This window comes from Diadema antillarum, unplaced genomic scaffold (genome assembly GCF_040938485.1).
Source record: "Diadema antillarum isolate AM-2024a unplaced genomic scaffold, OU_Dant_1.0 seq00000563_RagTag, whole genome shotgun sequence".
NCBI classification, from domain to species: domain Eukaryota; kingdom Metazoa; phylum Echinodermata; class Echinoidea; order Diadematoida; family Diadematidae; genus Diadema; species Diadema antillarum.
In genome coordinates this window covers 2,770,148-2,791,644 of record NW_027271502.1, presented here as the reverse complement: position 1 = coordinate 2,791,644, position 21,497 = coordinate 2,770,148, and the positions used below count along the sequence as shown (strand labels likewise).

Genomic DNA, 21,497 nt, shown 5'->3' with positions numbered 1-21,497 from the left:
CAGCAGGATCGTTCATTGATCCAATCTTTACTGAGTCTGTAACTGTTAAATATTATCAGCAGCTGTATTTATCCTTTCATCTCAACTTAACTATATCAAAAATAGTAATAAATATTTATATTAAACTGAATTATACCTTTATTTGCCGTATGTAGTTTCGATAGATTATTATTTACTTTTATGATCCTCTGAATGGGTGGCTGTCACAATTTTGGTCACAAGTGTTGTATGTAAATTTGCGATTATGTACGGACAAAATACTACGGTACTGTACTGACGCATAACGTTAGATGTGTGTTTGGCTGAATGAAAGTGCGTTGTTGTGTGTACGAAGTGCCTAAAAACAGTCAGCGAATACTACTGTTTATATGTGTTATTTGTAGCTGCACTGAAACACCACTCCCAGGAATCTGTCTGGCACTTTACACACTGGATAAATTGTCTTTGTTTCGACTGCACACATTTCCTTCAACTACAAGCATTGACAAGAGACGAGTAGGATCATGGTAGACGATAGCAGACAGAAGAGAATTCTCTCCGATCTAAGCAGTGCCCTTCGGAGAGACCCAAATATGTGAGTAGGGTTCCTAACGGGGGTTTTCTTTTGCTTGGGCCTCGCCATTTAACATTAACAACTTTCAAGTTTTATTATTATTATTCTAGACCTCTGTCTTGTCTCTAGATCTAGAGCTAGTTTTAATTTATCTGCCTCCATATACATATCTAACTCTTGACCCTCGTCCCTAATTAGGCTTACATTCAATACATTTATTACATCCCGACAAGTACCACTACAATTCTGATTGTGAATATTTCTGAACATACACACAGCTCAGCAGTCAGACCTGTCTCTTCTGTCCTCTTTCTATCTTGTTACCGTTAGATAGACATCAGCATTCCTCTATAAAGTAGCATAATGTTTTGATCAGTTTGGAAGAAACAGTGTGTGTCTGTACTGTAGACTGGTCATTTTAACTTAGAACAGAAACAAAGAAGGCTGACCAACAAGAAGTATCAATCAGTCAAAATGTTCATTCTCTGTTCCTTTCATTGCCCTATCTGTAGCGATGAGTTTGACTTCATCTACTGTCCAGAGCCAGTGGTCAACAAAAGCCCCGTGGTGCTGGAGAACCACAAACTTGGCCTGGCAACGTGGAGCATCAAGATTCTCTTCAACTATGTGTACACCAATCTGATGAAGCAAACAGGACTTGTCAAGGGTGAATACTACAAACTTCAACATTCAAGTTGATGATATTGAAAGTCGAATGTCCTGCTGATGCTGCTCAAACCACATGCTGGAAAATTGCACACAAGTTCCAAGGGCATGGAATGTAAAAAGACTGTAGAGATCAAGTGTTATATTTTGTTGTACTCAAAAGAATCATGTCTGACTATAAAATTTTAGTCTAAATTGATTCCTTCCCTTTTCAGTGATTTGATAAAATAATTAGCCATTTGCTCTTTAGGAATGAGGGTGTCCCACTTCAGATTGGCTCTGAAATGCACTTACAATATTTTTTATTTCATTCATGACTTAAGCTGTCTCTAAAGTGCCATGGTTTATTTGAATTTTATCCTAGATGTGCATTCGCAGATTGGTTAATGTCCATCAGGGGGAACTTGTCATTTACACCCTGTGAACATTATTTGATATTGTAAGAGTACTAAATTGACTAGGAAATATTTTTGTATAAATTAAGTTTCCTTTTCACAGTAGCTTTCCATGTAGTTTACTTCACATACATGCCTCTGATCATTTCTCCACACACTTAGCCTTCCATACAACCTAATTCCTTTTCCCTTCCTTGTGTCTAGACTTTTCAGTTCCCTCTGTATTTTCCACTCACCTCCACACCCAATGATTCTTCTAAACTAATCTGATCCCATTCATATTCGACATCACCTCGTGATCACCTCATCTTTACTTACCATTGGTTCCTTCTCTGACCTCGGGTCAAACTCTTGTCTTTATGGCATCTTGAGTTAAACAGTCTACTACAGGAACAGGAGCAGACCTGCTTCATCAGCCTCTCCTCATCCCCTAACTAAGCTGAATGTTTAATGAACAAGGTGTGGTCAGACTGGCAAAAGATCAAAAAGTTTAATTCTTCGTGATCTTTTCTCATCCGGTCACACTGGCAAAAGATCAAGAAGTTTGGCGGGGGTAGCATGGGGGAAATATCCCAAGTTGGAGTGAGAAGTTTTGCGAGAAATTTTGCGGGAAGTTTGTGGTCACACTGGCTAAACTTCGAGATCTTAAAGATTATGATCTTAAACTTCTCAATCTTTTGCCAGTCTGACCATGCCTATTGAGAGACATTGCCTGGCTTCTTGTGGAGTGACAGATTGACTGAACTTGATTTTGGACACCAAGATGAGTGTCACAATATGTTGCAATCAAATCATTTGTGTTGTGGTGATGAAAAAAAAGAAGATAACAATGAAAAGCAACAAGCAAATTCTGTTTCTCATTTTATTTCTTCAGATCTGAAGTCGATTCATGAATTCAGCCAAGCAGCTCTCCTTCTCAACCCTGAGTGCTATGCAATATGGAATATGAGGTAACGGTGGATTGTTGAACTGGAATGTGCTTGCCAGCTTTGCATATTATTGTTTTGTAGCAGCCTGCAGTCACATATGGAACAAGCTGATGTAACAGGTCACCTTACATTTGAGTATTCTGCGTACATTTAACATGCCTCAGTGCACATCATATATAATTCACACATTTTATTTTCCACTATAGTATGGGATGTAGAGATTTCACTACTATTGCCTAGCTTCAACAGAAGGTGATATCATTTCACTTCTCAAATCACTCTGTCTCTGGCACAAATACTCTCAGTCTTGTCAGCAATCATTACTTTGAGTTTCCATCAATTTCGATAATGCAAGTCTTCTGCAGTATTAATTGGAGTGTTGAGTTTTTGCTGGAGCCTGCATGAATGAAATTCATGCGCAAAGATGTACATGTTGTAGATGTAAATGTCCAACTGCGATTACTATAAAAGTGGATATTTTCCCACAAGTAATTTATGGCACTTGGTCTGGTAAGATGAGTGTAGCGGGGTTTTGATTCCATGGAATCAAGCTTCACCTACTGGAACATATGGCAAGCTAATATATTTGCGTGCTTTTGTTTTCGCACCAATTTCTGGTTGTGTGAAATGCATGAAATGTCCACTGTTACAGTATGGCAAATTTTTATGACACTTGAAGCAGTGTCTATGTGTGCCTTATTTTGCAATGAAGTTAAAATTTTCCTGTTGACTGTTCCATTTAGGAAAGACCTAGTGCTGAAGAACTTCATCAAGGCAGAGAATGAACTGAGATATGCTACCCTGATCCAAACCAAGCATCCAAAGAGTCCAGAAACATTCATACAGAGGTAAGTAGCCATTATACTTGGTAGCCAGGTTGGATACATCAGCATTCGATTTGCTTCTCCAACTGTGTCCAGCACTATTAACCTTGTACAATATCAAAGACTATAGGCCAAGAAAGGTCATAGTCTCATACAATGTTCCATATTGCATTTTGTGCAATTTCAATTAACAGGTGTTGCTTTATGTTTTCATAATTGTTTATGATTTGTTTATTTGTTTTTGTGGAGAACCTGCAACATTCATATTTACCTTGAATTTTTTACAGAAAGCAGGCTTCATGACATTGTAAGAGCTTTGTAATGCTTCCAGGCATTTTGTCAGTGAAATTCTCCCCCCCCCCCCTAATTTCTATGTCAAGGTAAAGTAACATATTTTATGTACAGGTTTGGAATCATGCCCATTTTTTAAACAGTTGGTTAGCCTAGATTGTTTAAGTCATGGCATTATTTCATTTATGAAACGGTGTTCATATATAATAGTGCTATAAACATATCCTCGTATATGGTTTGATTGCGAAAGGCAAATTATTTGTCATTTTGATTTTTTTTTTTTCATCAGGAGATGGCTTTTACAGCAACTGTTTCCATCAGTACAGTCCTCACCTAGTCTAGCCGCACAAAATTGCCCAAACTCGTCACTTTCCCGCAACAGTAACGCACATAATGCAGTCCAACTCAACGGCAGCTCCTCCGTCAAAGCCCACCCGACTCTTCCCATGGCTGCAAAGGAGGTTGAACTGACAGATCGACACAGGCAAACCATACAGCACGAGATGGAGGCCTGTCGGGCGGCTGCCGACCGGTATCCTAGCAACTACAATGCATGGAGCCACCGAATATGGGTGCTTCAGAGAATAGCAGGACTGGATGTTGCAGTAAGGGCAAATTAATATTTCATATTTAACCCTAGTTTAATTTGTATGTCAGGCTACCCAGGCCCTTTAATGCGAAACAAGGAGTATGAGAACTATATTTGTAAAGAATCAGTGCAAGTCTTGTAGGGACTGAAAAACTCATTCTATTAAAGTCAGCTTATAGACGAGGTAGAGTGGAAATACCATGGAGTGAGAGGACTGGCCCGGCTCAGATTTATTTGAGAATCCCTGTAATGAATAGTGTACAGCTTTACCCGCGCCTAGAGCACTCTGCAGAGTGGATTTGGCGCTATATAAATCATATCAATTATTATTATTATTATTATTATTATCACCAATCTCTATGTAGATACACACACAGTCGGAAGAATCTAGAGTCGACTGGAGTTGGCTGTTGCAGTATTCGCTGACCTGTGCCTGATGGGCACTATTTGTGATTTTTTTTTTAATGTACCCTGATGGGCAGTGCATGAAGAACGATGCAATAGGACCACCCATGTTTTCCCACACTGCCAGGTCTTTAGACTGGAAGTTTGTCTTGCAGCACATCGCACATTGAATTTTCGATAATTATAAAGAGTAACATACAAGTGAGAAAGTATGCTTTGATAATGAGACATTTCTGGTTTGAGGGAAATCTGATGAAATTGAAAACAAACAGAAAAATGCTTTCATGTTTTTCTTTTTCTAAATCAGCTGATTTTTTATTCTTGAAGGTTGTTGCATGATGAAGTTGTGCCACTGGCACTGGCGTGGGGTGAGAATTTGTGAGATTTCGGGAGGCTTCCAAAAGAGGATTATAACCTTTGCTGAAACTTGAATTTGACTGCTCCTATGTACCACAGGTACTGGAACAAGAGCTGGAGAGCACAAAAGCGTGGGTGAGCCAGCACATATCGGACCACAGCGGCTTCAGCTACCGCCACTTTCTCCTGCGGGCTCTCTCTGAGGGCGCCCTTCAGCAAGACAGGGTGGTGGCTCTGGTGAAGGCGGAGCTCCTCTTCACTTCCGCTCTCATCCAGAGCTTCCCGGGACACGAGGCCATCTGGTACCACAGGTGAGTAAATGTCACATTGTTGTCGCAACTGGAATAGCAGGGAATGTAATCATTCTCATAAATCTTATGTTCAATATAATGTGTGTGTCTGTGTTGAAATGAGAGAATTCTTTGCTCTGGTAGTAATACAAGACATGCATTGTTGGGGCCATGCAAAATCTGTACTTACGCTTTCCAACATAATTCTACTTGGATGTTGCAAGCAAAATGGGCAGTTTTATTAACACACATACATGAAAATTGTTTTGATTAAATTAGCAATTATTAAAAACCTTGGTAGCAAGGGAATTCACAGCTCAAATTTTAGCAATTAAATGTCCCTTCATAATCTGCTCTTCTATGCCTAAACTCTTTGGTACACTCTACTCCTCTCCACTCCTTGCCCCGCCCCCTTCCCCCATCCATTCCCATCCCAGGAGGTCAGTCCTGAATGTTGGGAGGACATGTTTGCAGATGAAGACTGGGAATACCTCCTTCTGCCAAGATGGAGGCCACATGGAGGTAAACGGTTGCAGAGAACTGAACGGACATGGTTCCCACCGAAGAGGCGCAGATAGCGAGGAATCTTCTGTCCCCGGGGAGGGAGAATGGTTCCCTCTGCTGGACTACTCCAACCTCAAGACCGCCGAGATGGAGATCCCCAATCTCCATGATGACAAGATGACGAGCAACGTTTCCCTGAGAGTCTTAGTGTCCTCCGAGTGCGAGGTGCTCTTCATGGATGCAGTGCATAAGAAGGCATTTGACTCAGACAGGCCCTTGCTCCAGAGGTGTATAGATCACCACAGGCGATGGCTTCAGTCCGTAAAGTATTGATGGTGTGTGACGGGTGGTAACAAGTGTGCAATGAATCTTGGTTTGGTACAATTTTTGTTTTCTGTCCCAGCACATAGTGCTGTGGCAGAACAGTATCAATTATTTATTCTACAAAGGTAGACTTCACAAGGAACTCTTTTGCATTTGGTTTGCTTTTATTTGTTTTGTATGGCAGTATATCTCCTATGTGATTGTTCTTTTTCATATTTATTTATTTTTAGCTCACCTGAGCCAAAGGCTCAAGTGAGCTATTGTGATAGCTCTTCGTCCGGCATCCGGCGTGCGTTGTGCGTAAACTTTTTACATTTTCATCTTCTTCTTGAGAACTCTATGACAGATTTTTACGAAACTTGGCAGGTAGCATCCCTAGGGGGATAGGATCTCAATTTGTTCAAGTGGGCACCATACCCCACCTGGGGGGCCCCAGAGGGGCCCAAACTCCCAAAAATTAAGGAATCTTTAAAAACTTCTTCTCTAGAACCAGAAGTGATAGAGCTAAGTTAATACTTTGAATTAGTACATTGATGACTGTGGTTTCAAGTTTGTTCATGGCGGAATCAGGGGTGCCCCCCTTGAGACCCAGGGGAGCGGGGTTTGGAGGGGTCCTAAAGGGGCCCAAATTGTACATTTTCATCTTTTTTTTTTGAAAATGCCATGATGAATTTCCGCCAAACTTGGCAGGTAGCATCCCTCTGGGGAAAGAATCTCATTCCCATCAAATGGGCACCATGCCCCACCTGGGGGCCCCAGGGGGCCTAAATTGGGACCTAAATTGTGAATTTTCATCTTTTTCTTGAGAACCCCATGATGAATTTTCACCAAACTTGGCAGGTAGCATCCCTAGGGGGGTATAGTAAGGAATTTTTAAAGATTTTCTCTAGAACCAGAAGTGATTGAGCTAAGTTAATACAATGAGTCAGTATATTGATAACTGTTGTTTCAAATTTGTTCATGGCAGAATCAGGGGTGTCCTCCTCCCCCTCCCCCCTTCCCCCCTCTTGGGACCCAAGGAAGTGGGGTGGGATGGGTCCAAATGGTGATGTAAATTGTGCATGTTCATGATCATTGAAAACCCCTTGATGAATATTCACCAAACTTGACAGGTAGCATGCCATAGCTCTTAAAGCTACCCTCCACCACAAGTTTCCAATGTTCTCAGGTAAGAGTCTGCGAGAATGCATGGAAGGTGAACTTGCGATACTCAGGTGAGTGCGAGACCCCCGGGTCTCTTCTTAGGGGGGATTTTCTCTTGAGGGGGTTGTGTCCTTGTTTTATTTTTTCCCTTGGATTCCACTCTCTTTTTGAGGTCTTCCTCTGTGTACTTTTTTGTGTGGGGTTGGGGGGGTGGGGGGAGTTTGGGGGTTGGGGTGGGGTTAGGATGGGGAATGAAGCGGGAAATCAAAGCGTGATACCAAACAATCACACTAGGCATAGTTAGTATTAAAAGATCAGTATTGTTGGATGTCGTTACATACAGGTATAGTACATGTAATAGAGCCACATCAACTGCAATTGCATTGTCAAAGGAAACAGAAATTTGGTGCAAATATGTATTTCGATATGTAAGTATGATGCCATAATTATGTCTATGCCTTGTGCATTTCACTTTTTCAAATGCCACTGAAATAAAATGGCAGTGACTGGTTGGTATTTCATGGTGTTCAGTTTAATCAATACTTTGAGTTATGACAATCTCTACATACTCATGTTGATCTTTCCAAAATTGCTGGTTTTACTTTTAGTTGGACTGTTCATATACATATATTTATATTTTTAGAAATTTGCAGTTTGTTACTATTTATCAGTAGTGTCCATCTGATATGAAATCATAGGTAAATGTTATCTTCATAGAATCTCAAAGTCTTTGATAAAGTCTCATTTTTGTAATCATAATCATCAGTCACAATTGTCATAATTGTCATAATCATCATCATCATCATCATCATCATCATCATCATCATCATCATCATCATCATCATCATCATCGTTGTAACAGCCATCATCACCATCATTCATAACTTGTGGCAATTACTTTTCAGAAAACTTTCAAAAATTCACAAGTATATCTGATGTCAATATTGTACACCCGTCATAAAACAGATGTCACAAATATTCATCATCCCCTACGTATTTGTATCACTATGTAGACATCATATCCTCATCATAATCATTGTCAAATTGTGTCATCATCATCACCATACCATAACTGTATTTACTGACAGCAAAACAGGCACAAAGGTGTCACAGTATATATATATATATATATATATATATATATATATATATATATATATATATATATATATGCAATATGCTGTCCCTTTCTATCTATCATGCTTATGAAAATTTCACATCCATTGATTTTAGCAAAGATTTGCCATTCAGATGTCCACTGCATAATTTCAGTTCTTGGCTCAGGTTTTGTCCTATATATCCAAAGATTCGTAGAACTGCCTTATTTTACCACCATGTTATCCTCATTGTCACAATGGTGTGTAATGCTGCCTTATTATCTCCGTACATTTTTTGTTGGTTTTTGTTTTTCCTTTGCCATGATAGGATTGCTGGAGAGAGTGAACGATGCTGCATAGCATGTTAAAAACAAGGTATTGACTACTTGTACAATTTGTTGTGTTTGAAAAAAAGGGTTGTATCAGCTTGTGAATGTTAGAAGTGTTGTATTCTCAAACATATATTCACAATGTCTTTCTTGATGACTTATGATGCCAAGCTCCCCATGCAGATGTGTGCTGTTCAGACAATATTGTATTTCTGTGGAAATGCTGCATAGTTTTGTTCGTTTCATAAACATGTGTGAATGTTTCTGCCAGTGTTCTTAGTTGAATAGATGTACAAATACGTTGTAAAGTAATAACACGCACACTTCCATTCAAAGACCTTGCAGTGTGGGTCATTCATGAATGGCCAGATTAATTCGCTGCCCACCAGGGTACATATGAAACCACAAGAAGCACCAGTCAGTAAATATATGCCTCCAAGCATATGCTCATCGGTAATGGTCGATTCCAGGTGAGATTGTGTGTGTATATTTTGCAGTCATCAGTGATACAGCTGTACACAATTCGTTACAGGGATTCTTGAATACATCCGAGCCAGCCCAGCCTTCCAACTCCATAGTATCCCCACGCTTTGGGGGGTCTTTAACCCTTCAAGTCCCAGATATCACATATCTGTAGTTTGATTCTACATTTTTATATTATATTTAATTTGTAATGTTGTTGTATTGTAAGGTATTGTGTAAAAAAAAAAACAACAACAATCAAACAAATCTCCATTTAATCCATCCTGTGCTAGGGACTTTGGACAGTGTGTGCAATGCTTTGGGATTTTCTGTGCCAATTGGCACTCAAGGCGCACAAATGGTTTCCAAGCCACTCATTCATAATATGTTGTTGTTTATACTTCAACTGCAGAAGTATCAAAGTCTCTCTAGTGCTTAATTTAGTATTATAGAATGGGTAGCGAGAATCCTGCGATCTCATTGGTCGAGAGCTATGTGTTGATTTTTACTGGCCGCACGCTGAGTCACAGTGGTAAACATGTTATCGCGCACTTGTAGCAAGCAAGTAGCAAGAGTACGTGTACTTGTAACAAAGATTCGCGCGCTAAGCAGGCGTTCGCGCACCCAGTGCGAGACGCCTATTGGCTAAAACAACCATGCATCAGTATTTACTGATGCATGGCTAGCCGTGCGTCCAGTAAAAACTGATGCATGGTATGTGTATGCCAAGCCAAAAGGAAATGCATCCAGTAATTTTGTCATCGGGTAACACGATAGGAAAATGGGTTTTTGGCCAGAAAATTACCCATTCTATAAATCAGATGACGCACATGTCTTTTCGTGCGTCAGTTGGAATATATTGTGCATGCGGTAACTATGGAATTTAGCCTAAACCCACGAGGCTTCGCCTTGTTGGTTAAGCATTCCATAGTTACCTTATGCACACAATTCTAACTGATGCACTCAGACCTGTGCGTCGTTTGTATACTGGTGGTTGTTAAATTGGCAGCTCAAAGTTAACACTTCTATCCTGAATTGGAATTTTTTTTTTTTCTTTGATTTTGTGCAGATTCAAGGAATTTGATGAGTTCTATCAAATATTTGTTCAGCAAAGGACACCACATTTAAATTCAGATTTGCCAATTTAATGGGGACAAAAAGGCGACGACAAAAATTCCCTGTGGTGTATGATAGGTGTTATTCCCCAAGACTTGGACAGGTGTTATTACCTAAGACTTGGACGGTGTGTTAATTGATGCAGGAGGAAAGACCGCCACCTGCGTAATGCCTGTGCATGTAGCGTGTGTCAAAGTGCATTAGGACAAGCGAACTTGCAGGAGTGTGCTGCAGGTTAACAAAGGGGTGCTGATACAGGTCATTTGGATGAAAAAAATCAAAGCACTGAATTCCTGTTTGGTTTCCTCTTTTTTTTCTCTCTCTAAATCCAGTGTGAAACAGGTCTTCATTTGTAATTGACTGCCTGCTAAGATTGGTGTTGTTGGTGACCTTTTTTTTGTGTGTGGGGGGGGGGGGGGGGAGGAGCACAGGGAATGATGTCAAATAGGATTACTCATCTCACATCATGTTTTTATAGCCTGGGAAATTAATTCTAGTGACATGAATTCACTCTCAAGAATGATAAAAGGGCAGAATGAAATGCCAGTGTGTCAAGTTGGACTATCCAATATGCAAGTGCTTGTGGGAAGGGTAAGATTTGTCATTTCTTATACAGTGCACTCCCGTTACAACGAACAGGGTTATAACGAAATTTCGTTATAACGAAGTAAAACTTCTGGTCCCAAAATTATCGCCATTAATGTCTATGGTACAAAATTCGCTTATAACGAACACGGTTATAGCGAAATTTTCGTTACAACGAAGTCTTTTCCGAGCCCCACGGACAAAGAAAAACAAAAGAAATGTGCTCCATTATAACGAAATGCGGATCGCTTTCAAAAATTCGTAGCGGAACAAGCATGGGCGAACGCTTTACATCGCGGTGTGTTCGCTCCGTGTGTCACGCAGTTTCCTTCAATTTTATGCTCTCTTTAATGTAATATCCAAACAAAATTTAAAAGGTACAGTGTACCATCCCGTTTCACATATCTGCACAGTGTAAGATGAGTATTCAACAAACAGAATATGATGTATGCGTGGTTTCCTTGTTTTTGTTATATATTGTATTTGTTCGGTTATAACAAATTTTCGTTATAACGAAAGAAAACTGCTGGTCCCGAGCATTTCGTTATAACGGGAGTGCACTGTAGTGAAAAGCAATCTCTCTGTTGGTTGAAATGTATTCTGAGTGAGAAGGGGTTGTGAAGGAATTCCCCATTACACACGAATAGACATGTGAAAGCTGCCTGCAGCCATTATCTGTTTAAATCTGCCTTTTATTTATGCTGCTACAACCTGTATTATATTGGAATTATTTACAAGAAATATTGTGTGCGGAAGTGATATTGTGGAAAGTTCACTTTCCTGGGCCACATCTTATAAAGAGTTGCAATCAATCATAAGTCCCCAAATCAATTGCAACTTTCAAAGCTGCAATTGATATTTACTGCAACTTTTAGGACTGAATTGATTGCAAGTATGTCAGAAGCTGCAGTTGATTCTAAATCAGTCACGGAAAGTAAAAATAAATCACAAATTTAAGGTTGCAACAGAGTTTGCAGTATATCAGTCATTTTTTACATTAAACTTCTGAAGCACATTTTTTAATTTCTATGTGACTGGGAATTCAGATTTGTAATATGAAGATACCAAGCTTTGGTATAATATTGTGTCAATGTTATAGAATTAATATTACAATTCATACAGATTGATCGCAATTTCAGTTCGATCTTTATATTTAGACCGATATTTGCAATTAATGGTAAGTTTAGATCAATTGCAAGTTTAATGATATTGAAATTGATTTCATAATTCTATAAGATGGGGCCCAGGTCACAGTATGGCATAAAGGAAAATGTTACACTTTGCTTGGTTTGTTCCCATTCTTTACAATGTTTTATATAATTGTGGTGTCTATGTAATTTGTTAGATTGGCAGTGTGTCTGTAGATACAATTGAGTCTTGACATCATTAACATATATGCAAGTAATATGTGCAATGTATTTGACTATGGGTCCTGAATGTAGTGTCCATCTATGCTGTATTGCATTGAGTAAGTTTGCTTCTAAGTGACTAAGCATCTACACAAAGGCGGACATGTTATGTGTCATAAATATTGTAAGAGCAAGTAATATATTATATGTTCATTATTGTATTAGCCTTTTGGCATCTGTGTAATCAACAGAGTCATTTTCAGTACTTTATGAGTTTCTATATATTTTAGATAAAGTCTCCTTTTTTATATATAACTACAGATTAAATCGCAAAATATGAGATATTCCTGTCTACACTGTGTTTCTTATTTGACAATTAACCATGCATCTAACATCTTCACACCTATTGTTGAGTATCATTTATTGCAATATGCAATACTAGTATATGCTTTGTTCCCCATGACTTTGCAGTGACCTGTAGCATTTCCCCAAGTCTGGCAGAATAGGAGAAAGTTCACAGTATGCCCCCACAGGGAGTGCAATGTCCAAACGTAATCCATGTCCAGATTGACTTTTGATCTACCTCCATCACACCTTCCCCAGAATCTCAGCAATTTCTTGCCCTGATAAACATTTATTTACCCTGTTTGATAAAATCAGGTCAAATAATTGTGGATATACTGCTCCACTTCAATCCATGCTTACATGTACAGATGTACATACAAAGTGTATTAGCATACTACAAGTAGTTTTGATACCCACGAAGCCAACTCTTCACTTTCTAGTGAATAGTGAAATAATCCTCATTTGAATTACATGACCCTTGAAATCAACAAGAATATGCCCGAAGTGTAAGTATTCAAATGCCCTAGTAGACCTTTATATCACTCGATGTTCTTAGTGATAATGAATTAAAACAGGAACTTAAATATCAAACTGTGATTCTTAACTCCTCAGTTTTAGTGCCATTTTACACAAATATACAGTTTTCTTAAAATTTCATTTATACTTTCTGGATAAGGAAGACATAATATACATACATTTGCATTTTAGGTCGCAGAGGCATAAAGATATTCACACAGCCATTATGATACTTGAACCTGAGTGAAATATGATCGTCTGTTTGATTGTCTCAATTGTTTGTTTAACAGAGGAGTGACTGCTACTGTGGCACCCCATTGGATTAGCTCAAGCTCTAAACTACTGTATACGCCAAATATTTTGCAAGGTCTTTATTTTCGCAAATTTCGCGAGTCAGCTGCTATTCGCGAAATTAAAAACACATGAAAAAATTGACTCTGTTTCTGATGTGAATGTGACGTACGCGTACACATTTCTCCGTTCAGTTTTGGACTCCACAATTGCAAATTTAACCACTCGCGAAATCGTTGGGAAGTCTTGATTCGCGAAAATTTAAACTCGTGAAATATATGGCATATACAGTACATTTACATGATATCAACTTATTCTGAAAGCCTGAAAAAGACCTTTCCATTAAAAAAATACCCTGCAAACCCTGCAAAAGTAATGTTGTGTAAAACAAATTTATTGCAAACTTATGGGCAAAATTGAACAACATAATATCAATATGCTACTGCAGAATTTTCATTTGCTTGTCATTTGAATGCACACATAATAAGCAAGGTCATGTCATTTCACATCCATATGCCATGGCCCTGTTCTCCTTCCTCCTCAAATAATCTGAATATTTTTCTCTTTCTTGAAACTCCCCCTTTTTTTAAAATGGAAGTCCAAGCCAGGTAACTGAGCTTTCTCACAAGTGGTCTGGAGCTCCCAGAAGGAACCGGGTTCAGTTTTGAAGTACTACGAGGTCATTGAACTTGAGTTTTGTGACTAAACCCAAAGTACCTTGTACATGCGTAGTTACCGAAAGTGTGTCAGAGCTAACTAAAGCTTACATTTTAACAGGTATGAAAAGGCTTTTTTTATTCTTTTCCTTTGCCATAAGGCCAACTAAAAGATGTAACTGACACTGGAAAATTTCTCAGGAGAACATCTATTTCCACTCTTTAAACTTAATTGCATCAAGATACTTCCACAAGAGAAGGAAAGAGGATGGCAAGCTTGCTCAGTCCACAGACTGATTTACTATGTAAACTTATGAAAAAATGTTTGAAGTACATTAATCTGTAAACACTTTGATTGCTCAATTGCATTTGAATTGCCAAAAGCCTAAAAAGTGGGTTTTGTTCAGACAATACAAATCTGAAATCAGATTAAACACTGACATTTCACATCACTGCCCAATACAAGTTTTGACTAATAACCAGTGTAAGTGTACATTGCCTCAGTCCTTTCTCTCTTCCCATCAGATGGCATCAGTCATGCCATCACGGTCACTTTCCGATGCAGAAGTCCTTAAAAATGATGTCCAGTACTTCCTCCGTGGTCACATGACCCGTGATCTTGCCGAGCTGACGCAGAGCGATCCGCATTTCCTCTGCCGCTAGAACCAGGTCCTCCCTGGTGCCAAAGGAGGCCAGGGATTGGGCGCACACGGACAGGTGGTTTCGGTGGCGCACCTGCGTCAAATAGGGATCAGATGATGCAGTATTGCTGCACCTGCACCAGGAGAGATGAAGGGAAAGGTAACTTAAACTCTGTTGCATGAGATGCTAGCTATTTTCACTGTAATTCTGCTCGAAGTTATGTCCTTCTCACTTTTAAAACTACATTGTACCTCTACCTGGAAAAATACAGTATTCATGTATCAATGCATAGGCAGTGGATATGATGATCACTAGAAATATATATATATATATATACATTTGTGTGTGTGTGTATGTGTGTGTGTTTATATATATATATATATATATATATATATATATATATACATACTGTATATATGTATATATAAATTTATGTATATATAAAATACAACAGGTTATGCTCATCACTTCATCAACAAAGAGATTTTCACAATTGGAGCTTATTCTAATAAAACAATAGTAGTCTCAACATTTACATCTGTCATCTGGGGTAACTCAGAAAGAGAAATCTTTGTCACTTTCAAAGTCACCGTACCATTGATTGATTGATAAAAAGCTAAAATCTGATATACTTTTCAATTGAACCTGTTCAGCCGAGAAATTACCAGTCATCCCCTAGGTTGACCATCCACCTTTCATTACTTAGATTATTGCCACAATGCATGATATCACCATGTCATTGAGTGCAAAAAAAGTCAGGCATCCCTTGTGTCAATGACTATATATACAGTCACTTATATCTGCTGTAATTGATCACTGAAAATCCTCATTTAAAAATCCCCAGATACCGTTTTTTCTTACATCATTTCCAGCCTCTCTTTGAATTTCTCCAAGAAGATGTTCAATCCGTCCTCTGTTTTACAGGACACAGGAAAGACGGTGAATCTCTCTCCATTTTTAGTTCTTTCAGGATGGATTTCGCTGCATGAATCATTACATGTATCTGCATGATGCCACTCCATCTGTGGTACTGGCATTCTCTTTCTAGTCTCTTCATCAAGTAGGTCCGTTTTGTTCAATACAATGATCAATTCTCCCTCATCACTCCAGTCGTGATTGTGGCTGGTCTCCGAGTCTAGTTGATGACTGTCACCACACTGCATTTGCTGTGCATTGCTGGTGGCGTCCCATAATCTTGATTCTTTAACTTGTGCCTGTATCTGTGCTACTACATCCTTTGTATTGCTGATGTTGATGGTTGTTGCATCTACCATGAACACGACAATGTCCGCCATGCTGGTCCTGATGAGATAATGAGACATGATAACGAGACAAGCATTGACATACAACTATGTCCATGGAGCATGATGACTATCATCTATTATAACATAAACAACTTCTGCCTTTTATAGGGCCTAGTAATTGCATGGTTACTTCATAGCATTTTTCAGACAGATTGATCCCTTGCTCTGGCAGCTAAAGATGACAATCTGAATAATTCATGCTAGATATATGACTTGTTCCTCTATCTTACGCTACTAAAAACACTGCAAAGAGTGATTTTGGTGCTTTTTTTACGCACACATGAACTAGGCAATGTATGCTCTCTTGAAGGGCGCACACTGACAAAATTTTAAAATTGGTTCTTCTTCTTGTCGTCTTTGTTACTGTCGCCTTCATCACCGTTGTATTATTATCATCATTTTTTTTTTTGCTGCTCTTGTTGCTGCTGCTGCTGTTATTATCATTATTATTGTTATTATGATTATGATTATGATTATGATTATTATTATCATTATTATTATTATTATTATTATTACTGTTATTATTATTATTATTATTATTATTATTACTGTTATTATTATTATTATTATTATTATCATTACTGTTATTATTATTATTATTATTATTACATTATTATTATTATTATTATTATTATTATTATTATTATAATTATCATTATTATTATCATCATCATCATCATCATCACCATCACCATCATCATCATCATAACATTATGCCAATTTCTCTTCTCTATTACCACTGAAATGCTCAAGACTGATTATTACCTCTCTCTGGCTCTGCGAACCCCTTCCATTTCCACTTCATCCCTCGTGTCCCTGATACCCGCCGTGTCACTAATGATTACTGGATATCCACCGATGTTGAGGGTGGATTCCAGCACATCCCGCGTTGTACCAGCAATGGGCGAGACAATGGCCGCTGGACGCTGGCCTGCATTTTATCAAACAGGAGGTGCAGTAGGCCTAATCATTGTCATCTCACAACAACGTAAAACCAAAACCCTTCACACACTGCATTACAAACATTTCATTGCCAGCCTGGCAGAAAAGGCCCTTGGATGAAATTTCACCCCAAAGTGAATTTTTTTGTTTTTGTTTGTGACATAATTCCACAGAGTTTTGATAGCTCTTTCATATGATGGGACTATAATTTGTTTGTGATTTTGTGAGCTCACAAGCCATAGGGCCTTTCTGCTGGACAGGCAACATTTTATGAATTTCTTTACTTACACATTTTTAGCTTGAACCTACACTAAACAGTTACGCTACATTCTACTCATGAATTGCTTAAAATAAATTAATTATACCCACTCAGCCTGAAAGGTAAGGAGGCTACATTCATAGTTTGTTGGTTGGTTCTTCTGTTTGTGTTTTTTGTTTGTCTATAAGATCTCTTTTCTGTATCTATCCTTATGCTCATGGAAATACATACACAATGCATTCAGTAAGGTGCTCTTCCCTGCATTTGGACGTCCTGCGATGGTCACGTGAACTCCACTCCGTAACCTTTCACCTTTCCTATTGTCTGCAAGGTGGCCCTTAACCTCGGCAAGAAGCTCCGACACCTGCTGCTTTGCTGAGTTTCAAAAGAGACACAACAACAAATGAATAAGCTGTTAATTCTAGTAAAAGAAATAAACAAACCACACCATTACCAACTTAGGTTTGCAAGAGGATATGTTCATATTGAATCTTTAAGTAATTAAAACGATTCAAATTTTTGTTGAATTTTTACATGTTATTTTAGTGGAAATAGTCCTTGGAGTGTGTCAAATGCATGCAATATTACCTGCAGTCATTTGTATGCAAACATTAAGACACATGATATTCATCTCAATAATCCAAGGATGAAAACATATTTGATCACTTGTAACATTTACTTTTACAGGGTCTATCCTGCAAGAGGTTTGCACAATACGAAAATGAAACCAACAGGAAATCTATTTGGTAAATTTTCATCTCTCTCCTTCAATATTGGGTGGACTGGCTATGCAAACTATCTCACCTTCTTCTAAGACTCCCTCCTCAATGTTCTCATCCTCAGAAAAGTCAATGTATGCCTCAACGTGTGCAACGACCTACATTTATGAAGAGATGTAAGAAATATTACATACGATTAACAACACTGGAAGTATCTTTGGGGGGATGGGGGGGGGGGGGGGGGGGACAAGCAATCATTACTTTATCTGCAGCCCAGAAGAAGAATGCAACACAAACATGACATATACTAAGCTGGTTTAAATAGACAGTGAATAATGAACAGATCTCAATATGTATGTGTGACACATCACAATGTATGCATACTTGGCATTTGAGAAAGAGACATACAGATGCACAGTTTTACTGCTAGTCTTACTTAAAAGCCCACCTTAAAGTTTTATGTAGGAGATCCACTGGTAATCGCTAACACTCTTCAAGCTGGCATCGTGTATAAAGAGGAGAGAGTATATTGCTGGATGATATCCCACAAAGAAATGATTGTGACATCACAATGCAATGAAGCGATGGATGAAAGATCTTATGTTGGCTCAAAATCACCTCGACAGCATGATAGCAACTTTTTGTACCTTTAACAAGGTCTTCCTCCATCGATGGTAGAGTTTACTGAGGTCACCTGACATCTGACGTACAGCCTGTCTACGCTGGGCTTCTGTCTCGGCATGAATCAGGTCGCCCAGTCCCTCAACTTCTGTCAAGTCAAGCTTGCCATTGTAGAAAGCCCTGATGAGGGGGAAAAAACAGTGAAGGGTAAGCTTCCAATCAAGCAACTCAGAATTGTAGGGCTTTGATTTATGTGCATTCGACTGCATGACGCATATAGCCACTACAATATTCTCAAACTCTGATCGATGTACTTTGTTTAAGGGCATAGGTCCAAATTAACCCTAGCTCGTCATCAAGTGGCCATTTGAAAAGATGACACTGGAAATAACTGTATGAATTAGTAAATGATGAATCAATACATAGATGAACAAATAGATTCAAGCAAATACATAATAATACACTATATATATTCATAAATGAATGAAAGTAAGACTACAATAATTACAAATGTGATAACTGACTGTAAAGATTTTTAAATGACATTGAGAACTGATGCACAAATCATGTCCATTAAAGTTGAAAAAGAAGAAAAAAAAATCTGAAGAAATTGTCTGCATGTGTCCTAACACTCTCTCATCCCCCTCCCCCTTGATTCTCTCACCCCCCCCCCCCCTTTGATTTTCCAGTCCTGAGTAAAGGGCAAAGCCCTTCACTTTTATTATTTCTTTAGCCTCTTTTTGCTTGTAGGTATTAATTAACACATATAACAAATAGTAGAAAATGCAAATAGAAACATTAAAATGGACTCCCCTAGAATGTGCTTGCAACCATGATTTGTTAAATTCAGTGCTGAAGCCTTTCACAGTCATCATCCCATGTATGAAACACAGATGGATTGTTTTGACTAGCCCGGATGAGTAAAATTTGTTTGGCTCCCATTCTACAATGAAGTGCATCAACCTGGCCTCTGGAAGAGGTGTGCCATACGTACCTTTTCGAGAACTGACCAGGTTCTGCGAGACTAAAACCATCAAGTCTACCGAGGGCACTGTACAAGGCAGCAATTACTGCTGGGCCTCCGTGCACTTGCAGCTCACACACGTCTTCTCCAGTGAAGCTGTTTGGTGCTGAAATAGAAGAAGGGTCAAATAATCAAGAGAAAATCCATTTTCCAGTACTTGCTTTGAAAATATATATTAAAAAAAAGGACAGGCACAAAAACATTCTATTTGTACAAATGGACAAATACCACCTAAGAGAACCCTGTCAAATAATAATAATAATAAAAAAAAAAACTACTTTGTTGCCCCTCAATTTCCCCACAACTGCAGGCACCCCGTCCTCTATTGTACACCCTCCAGCTGAACTCTGCAAGAGAAGAAAGCTTGATATCATCAGAACAAAAAGACAATAGAAACATCAATCAAGTGTCTGTGCATAAGCACAAACCGTCATAATGGCAATCTGTGGTATATGTTCATGAAATAAGGCTCATTTTTTTGCATCTGTTTAATGTGAATGATTATTGAATTGTACTGTTTTGTTTTGTTCGTATATTTACATCAATATTACATGCAATTCAGACTCTGGGCTGCTATGTATTTTCCTTCTGATGAAATACAGCAATATCTATCTATCTATCTATCCAATTGACATCGTTACATGAAATGCCATAATGATGGTAAATACTCAAGAGTAACATAACCCCATGTTCAAAACAACATGTTTATTCCAAAAATGTGTATCAAAACAACTCTTCATAGTATTACACTTTTACCAAAGGCTTATCCTCATAATGTGAGGGATTGTGAGGGATTATGAATGGGATTATGAATGGCTGACTTCAATTTCAATGCATCTTTTACTATGGTTTAGCTTCAGATGATTTCAAAACCAGTAGCATGGCATATTCTTTATTTGCATAAACATTGCATATTTACCTGGAAACCACAGGATCAATCCGTTATCAATCAACTCCTGTGAGAACGGGTCGTAGATTGGGGACAAGACGGCTTGTCTAGCAGCGACTTTAGCAACGATTTTTCGTGGAAGCACTTGCTCCAGAGCATACCACGAACGGGGTCCCGATATCCGAACTACAGCCACTCCGCATTTTCCATGGCCACTTGCCAGAGCGAATATGGTACTTTGGAAACTGTGATGAGGGGAAGTAGTAGTTGAAGAAGAACTAAACTTGTAGTCGGCAGACGATATACCTTTTGTAGGTAGCCACCATATGTTACCTGAAGTACGAAAGGGTACTAATGTGCTTTTAAGGTGATCATCGTTTGCACTATGCTGAGCGATGCCGTGGAGAAAGAAGGCGCTAGAACAGTCCCTCGCAACAACCATCGCCTTCTCTTCGTGACGCCCACAGGCACGGCAGACAAGACTTCGACCGAACCGTACAATCGTTGGCTGCTTCAGCAACGCAGACATTTTGCAATGAAGATAGAGATGATTTTATTATCAATCTTTTTGGCAAACACGAAGTGCATACTCCACAAGCCTTACTAGCTTGCATTATTATCTTCGAGAGAAGTGAAAAATCGGAGTCGAAATTTAGAAACTGTGGCTGCTGTGTAGACCCTTTCTTTACACGTTGACTTCTCTCTTATCTCCTCTCCCGCTGCAGCCAATTGCAAGCCGATTGGCATTTCACACGTTTGTGATCCTCTATCCGGATACGTCTTAGGGTAGCTAGCTTGTTATGTGGCGCGTGCAGCGTATAAAACTGCGGGGCGCGCCATGCGACCTTGCTGCACGTGCTTTTGTTTACATTTTGGCTCGGATGAGCCGTGGAAAATGAGGGAGGTAGAAATTCCTTTCCACCTCTTTTGGTAAATTATCTCTCTAACTTTTATAATTCGAGAGTAATCCAATGATCAGTGCCCCTAATGTCAAATGGGGGCGGTGTTTAGGCTTTCATATTTTCAAGTTGAAAACCAGCCTTACTTTTCCTCACATGCACAAATCTGACCCCTAGGAATT

General features: G+C 38.9%; 2 protein-coding genes across 2 annotated transcripts; one reads left to right on the top strand and one right to left on the bottom strand.

The window, feature by feature from the left end:
* Positions 1-503: 503 nt before the first annotated feature.
* Positions 504-6,243, top strand: LOC139735114 (protein prenyltransferase alpha subunit repeat-containing protein 1-like). Its single transcript, XM_071645884.1, has 7 exons — positions 504-574; positions 1,066-1,220; positions 2,489-2,564; positions 3,287-3,391; positions 3,948-4,263; positions 5,109-5,320; positions 5,737-6,243. The coding sequence occupies exons 1-7, from the start codon at positions 504-506 to the stop codon at positions 6,134-6,136; spliced, it is 1,335 nt and encodes a 444-aa protein (XP_071501985.1). The 3' UTR covers positions 6,137-6,243.
* An 8,322-nt stretch (positions 6,244-14,565) lies between these two features.
* Positions 14,566-20,945, bottom strand: LOC139735113 (tRNA modification GTPase GTPBP3, mitochondrial-like). Its single transcript, XM_071645883.1, has 8 exons — positions 20,447-20,945; positions 19,498-19,633; positions 18,530-18,683; positions 17,968-18,040; positions 17,395-17,538; positions 16,728-16,893; positions 15,520-15,960; positions 14,566-14,791 (listed from the first exon to the last, which is right to left on the bottom strand). Exons 1-8 carry the CDS (start codon positions 20,943-20,945, stop codon positions 14,566-14,568), a joined length of 1,839 nt encoding a protein of 612 aa, XP_071501984.1.
* Positions 20,946-21,497: the final 552 nt, after the last annotated feature.

Excerpts from the sequence above, each read along its gene's own strand:
- LOC139735113 (XM_071645883.1), bottom strand. The coding sequence starts at position 20,945 with ATGTCTGCGTTGCTGAAGCAGCCAACGATTGTACGGTTCGGTCGAAGT. Across the intron at positions 18,041-18,529 it reads GGAGGAAGACCTTGTTAAAG|GTCGTTGCACACGTTGAGGC; the intron begins GTACAAAAAGTT and ends TCATAAATGTAG. Across the intron at positions 17,539-17,967 it reads GGAGGGAGTCTTAGAAGAAG|CAAAGCAGCAGGTGTCGGAG; the intron begins GTGAGATAGTTT and ends TTTGAAACTCAG.
- LOC139735114 (XM_071645884.1), top strand. The coding sequence starts at position 504 with ATGGTAGACGATAGCAGACAGAAGAGAATTCTCTCCGATCTAAGCAGT. Across the intron at positions 1,221-2,488 it reads GCAAACAGGACTTGTCAAGG|ATCTGAAGTCGATTCATGAA; the intron begins GTGAATACTACA and ends TTATTTCTTCAG. Across the intron at positions 3,392-3,947 it reads CCAGAAACATTCATACAGAG|GAGATGGCTTTTACAGCAAC; the intron begins GTAAGTAGCCAT and ends TTTTTTCATCAG.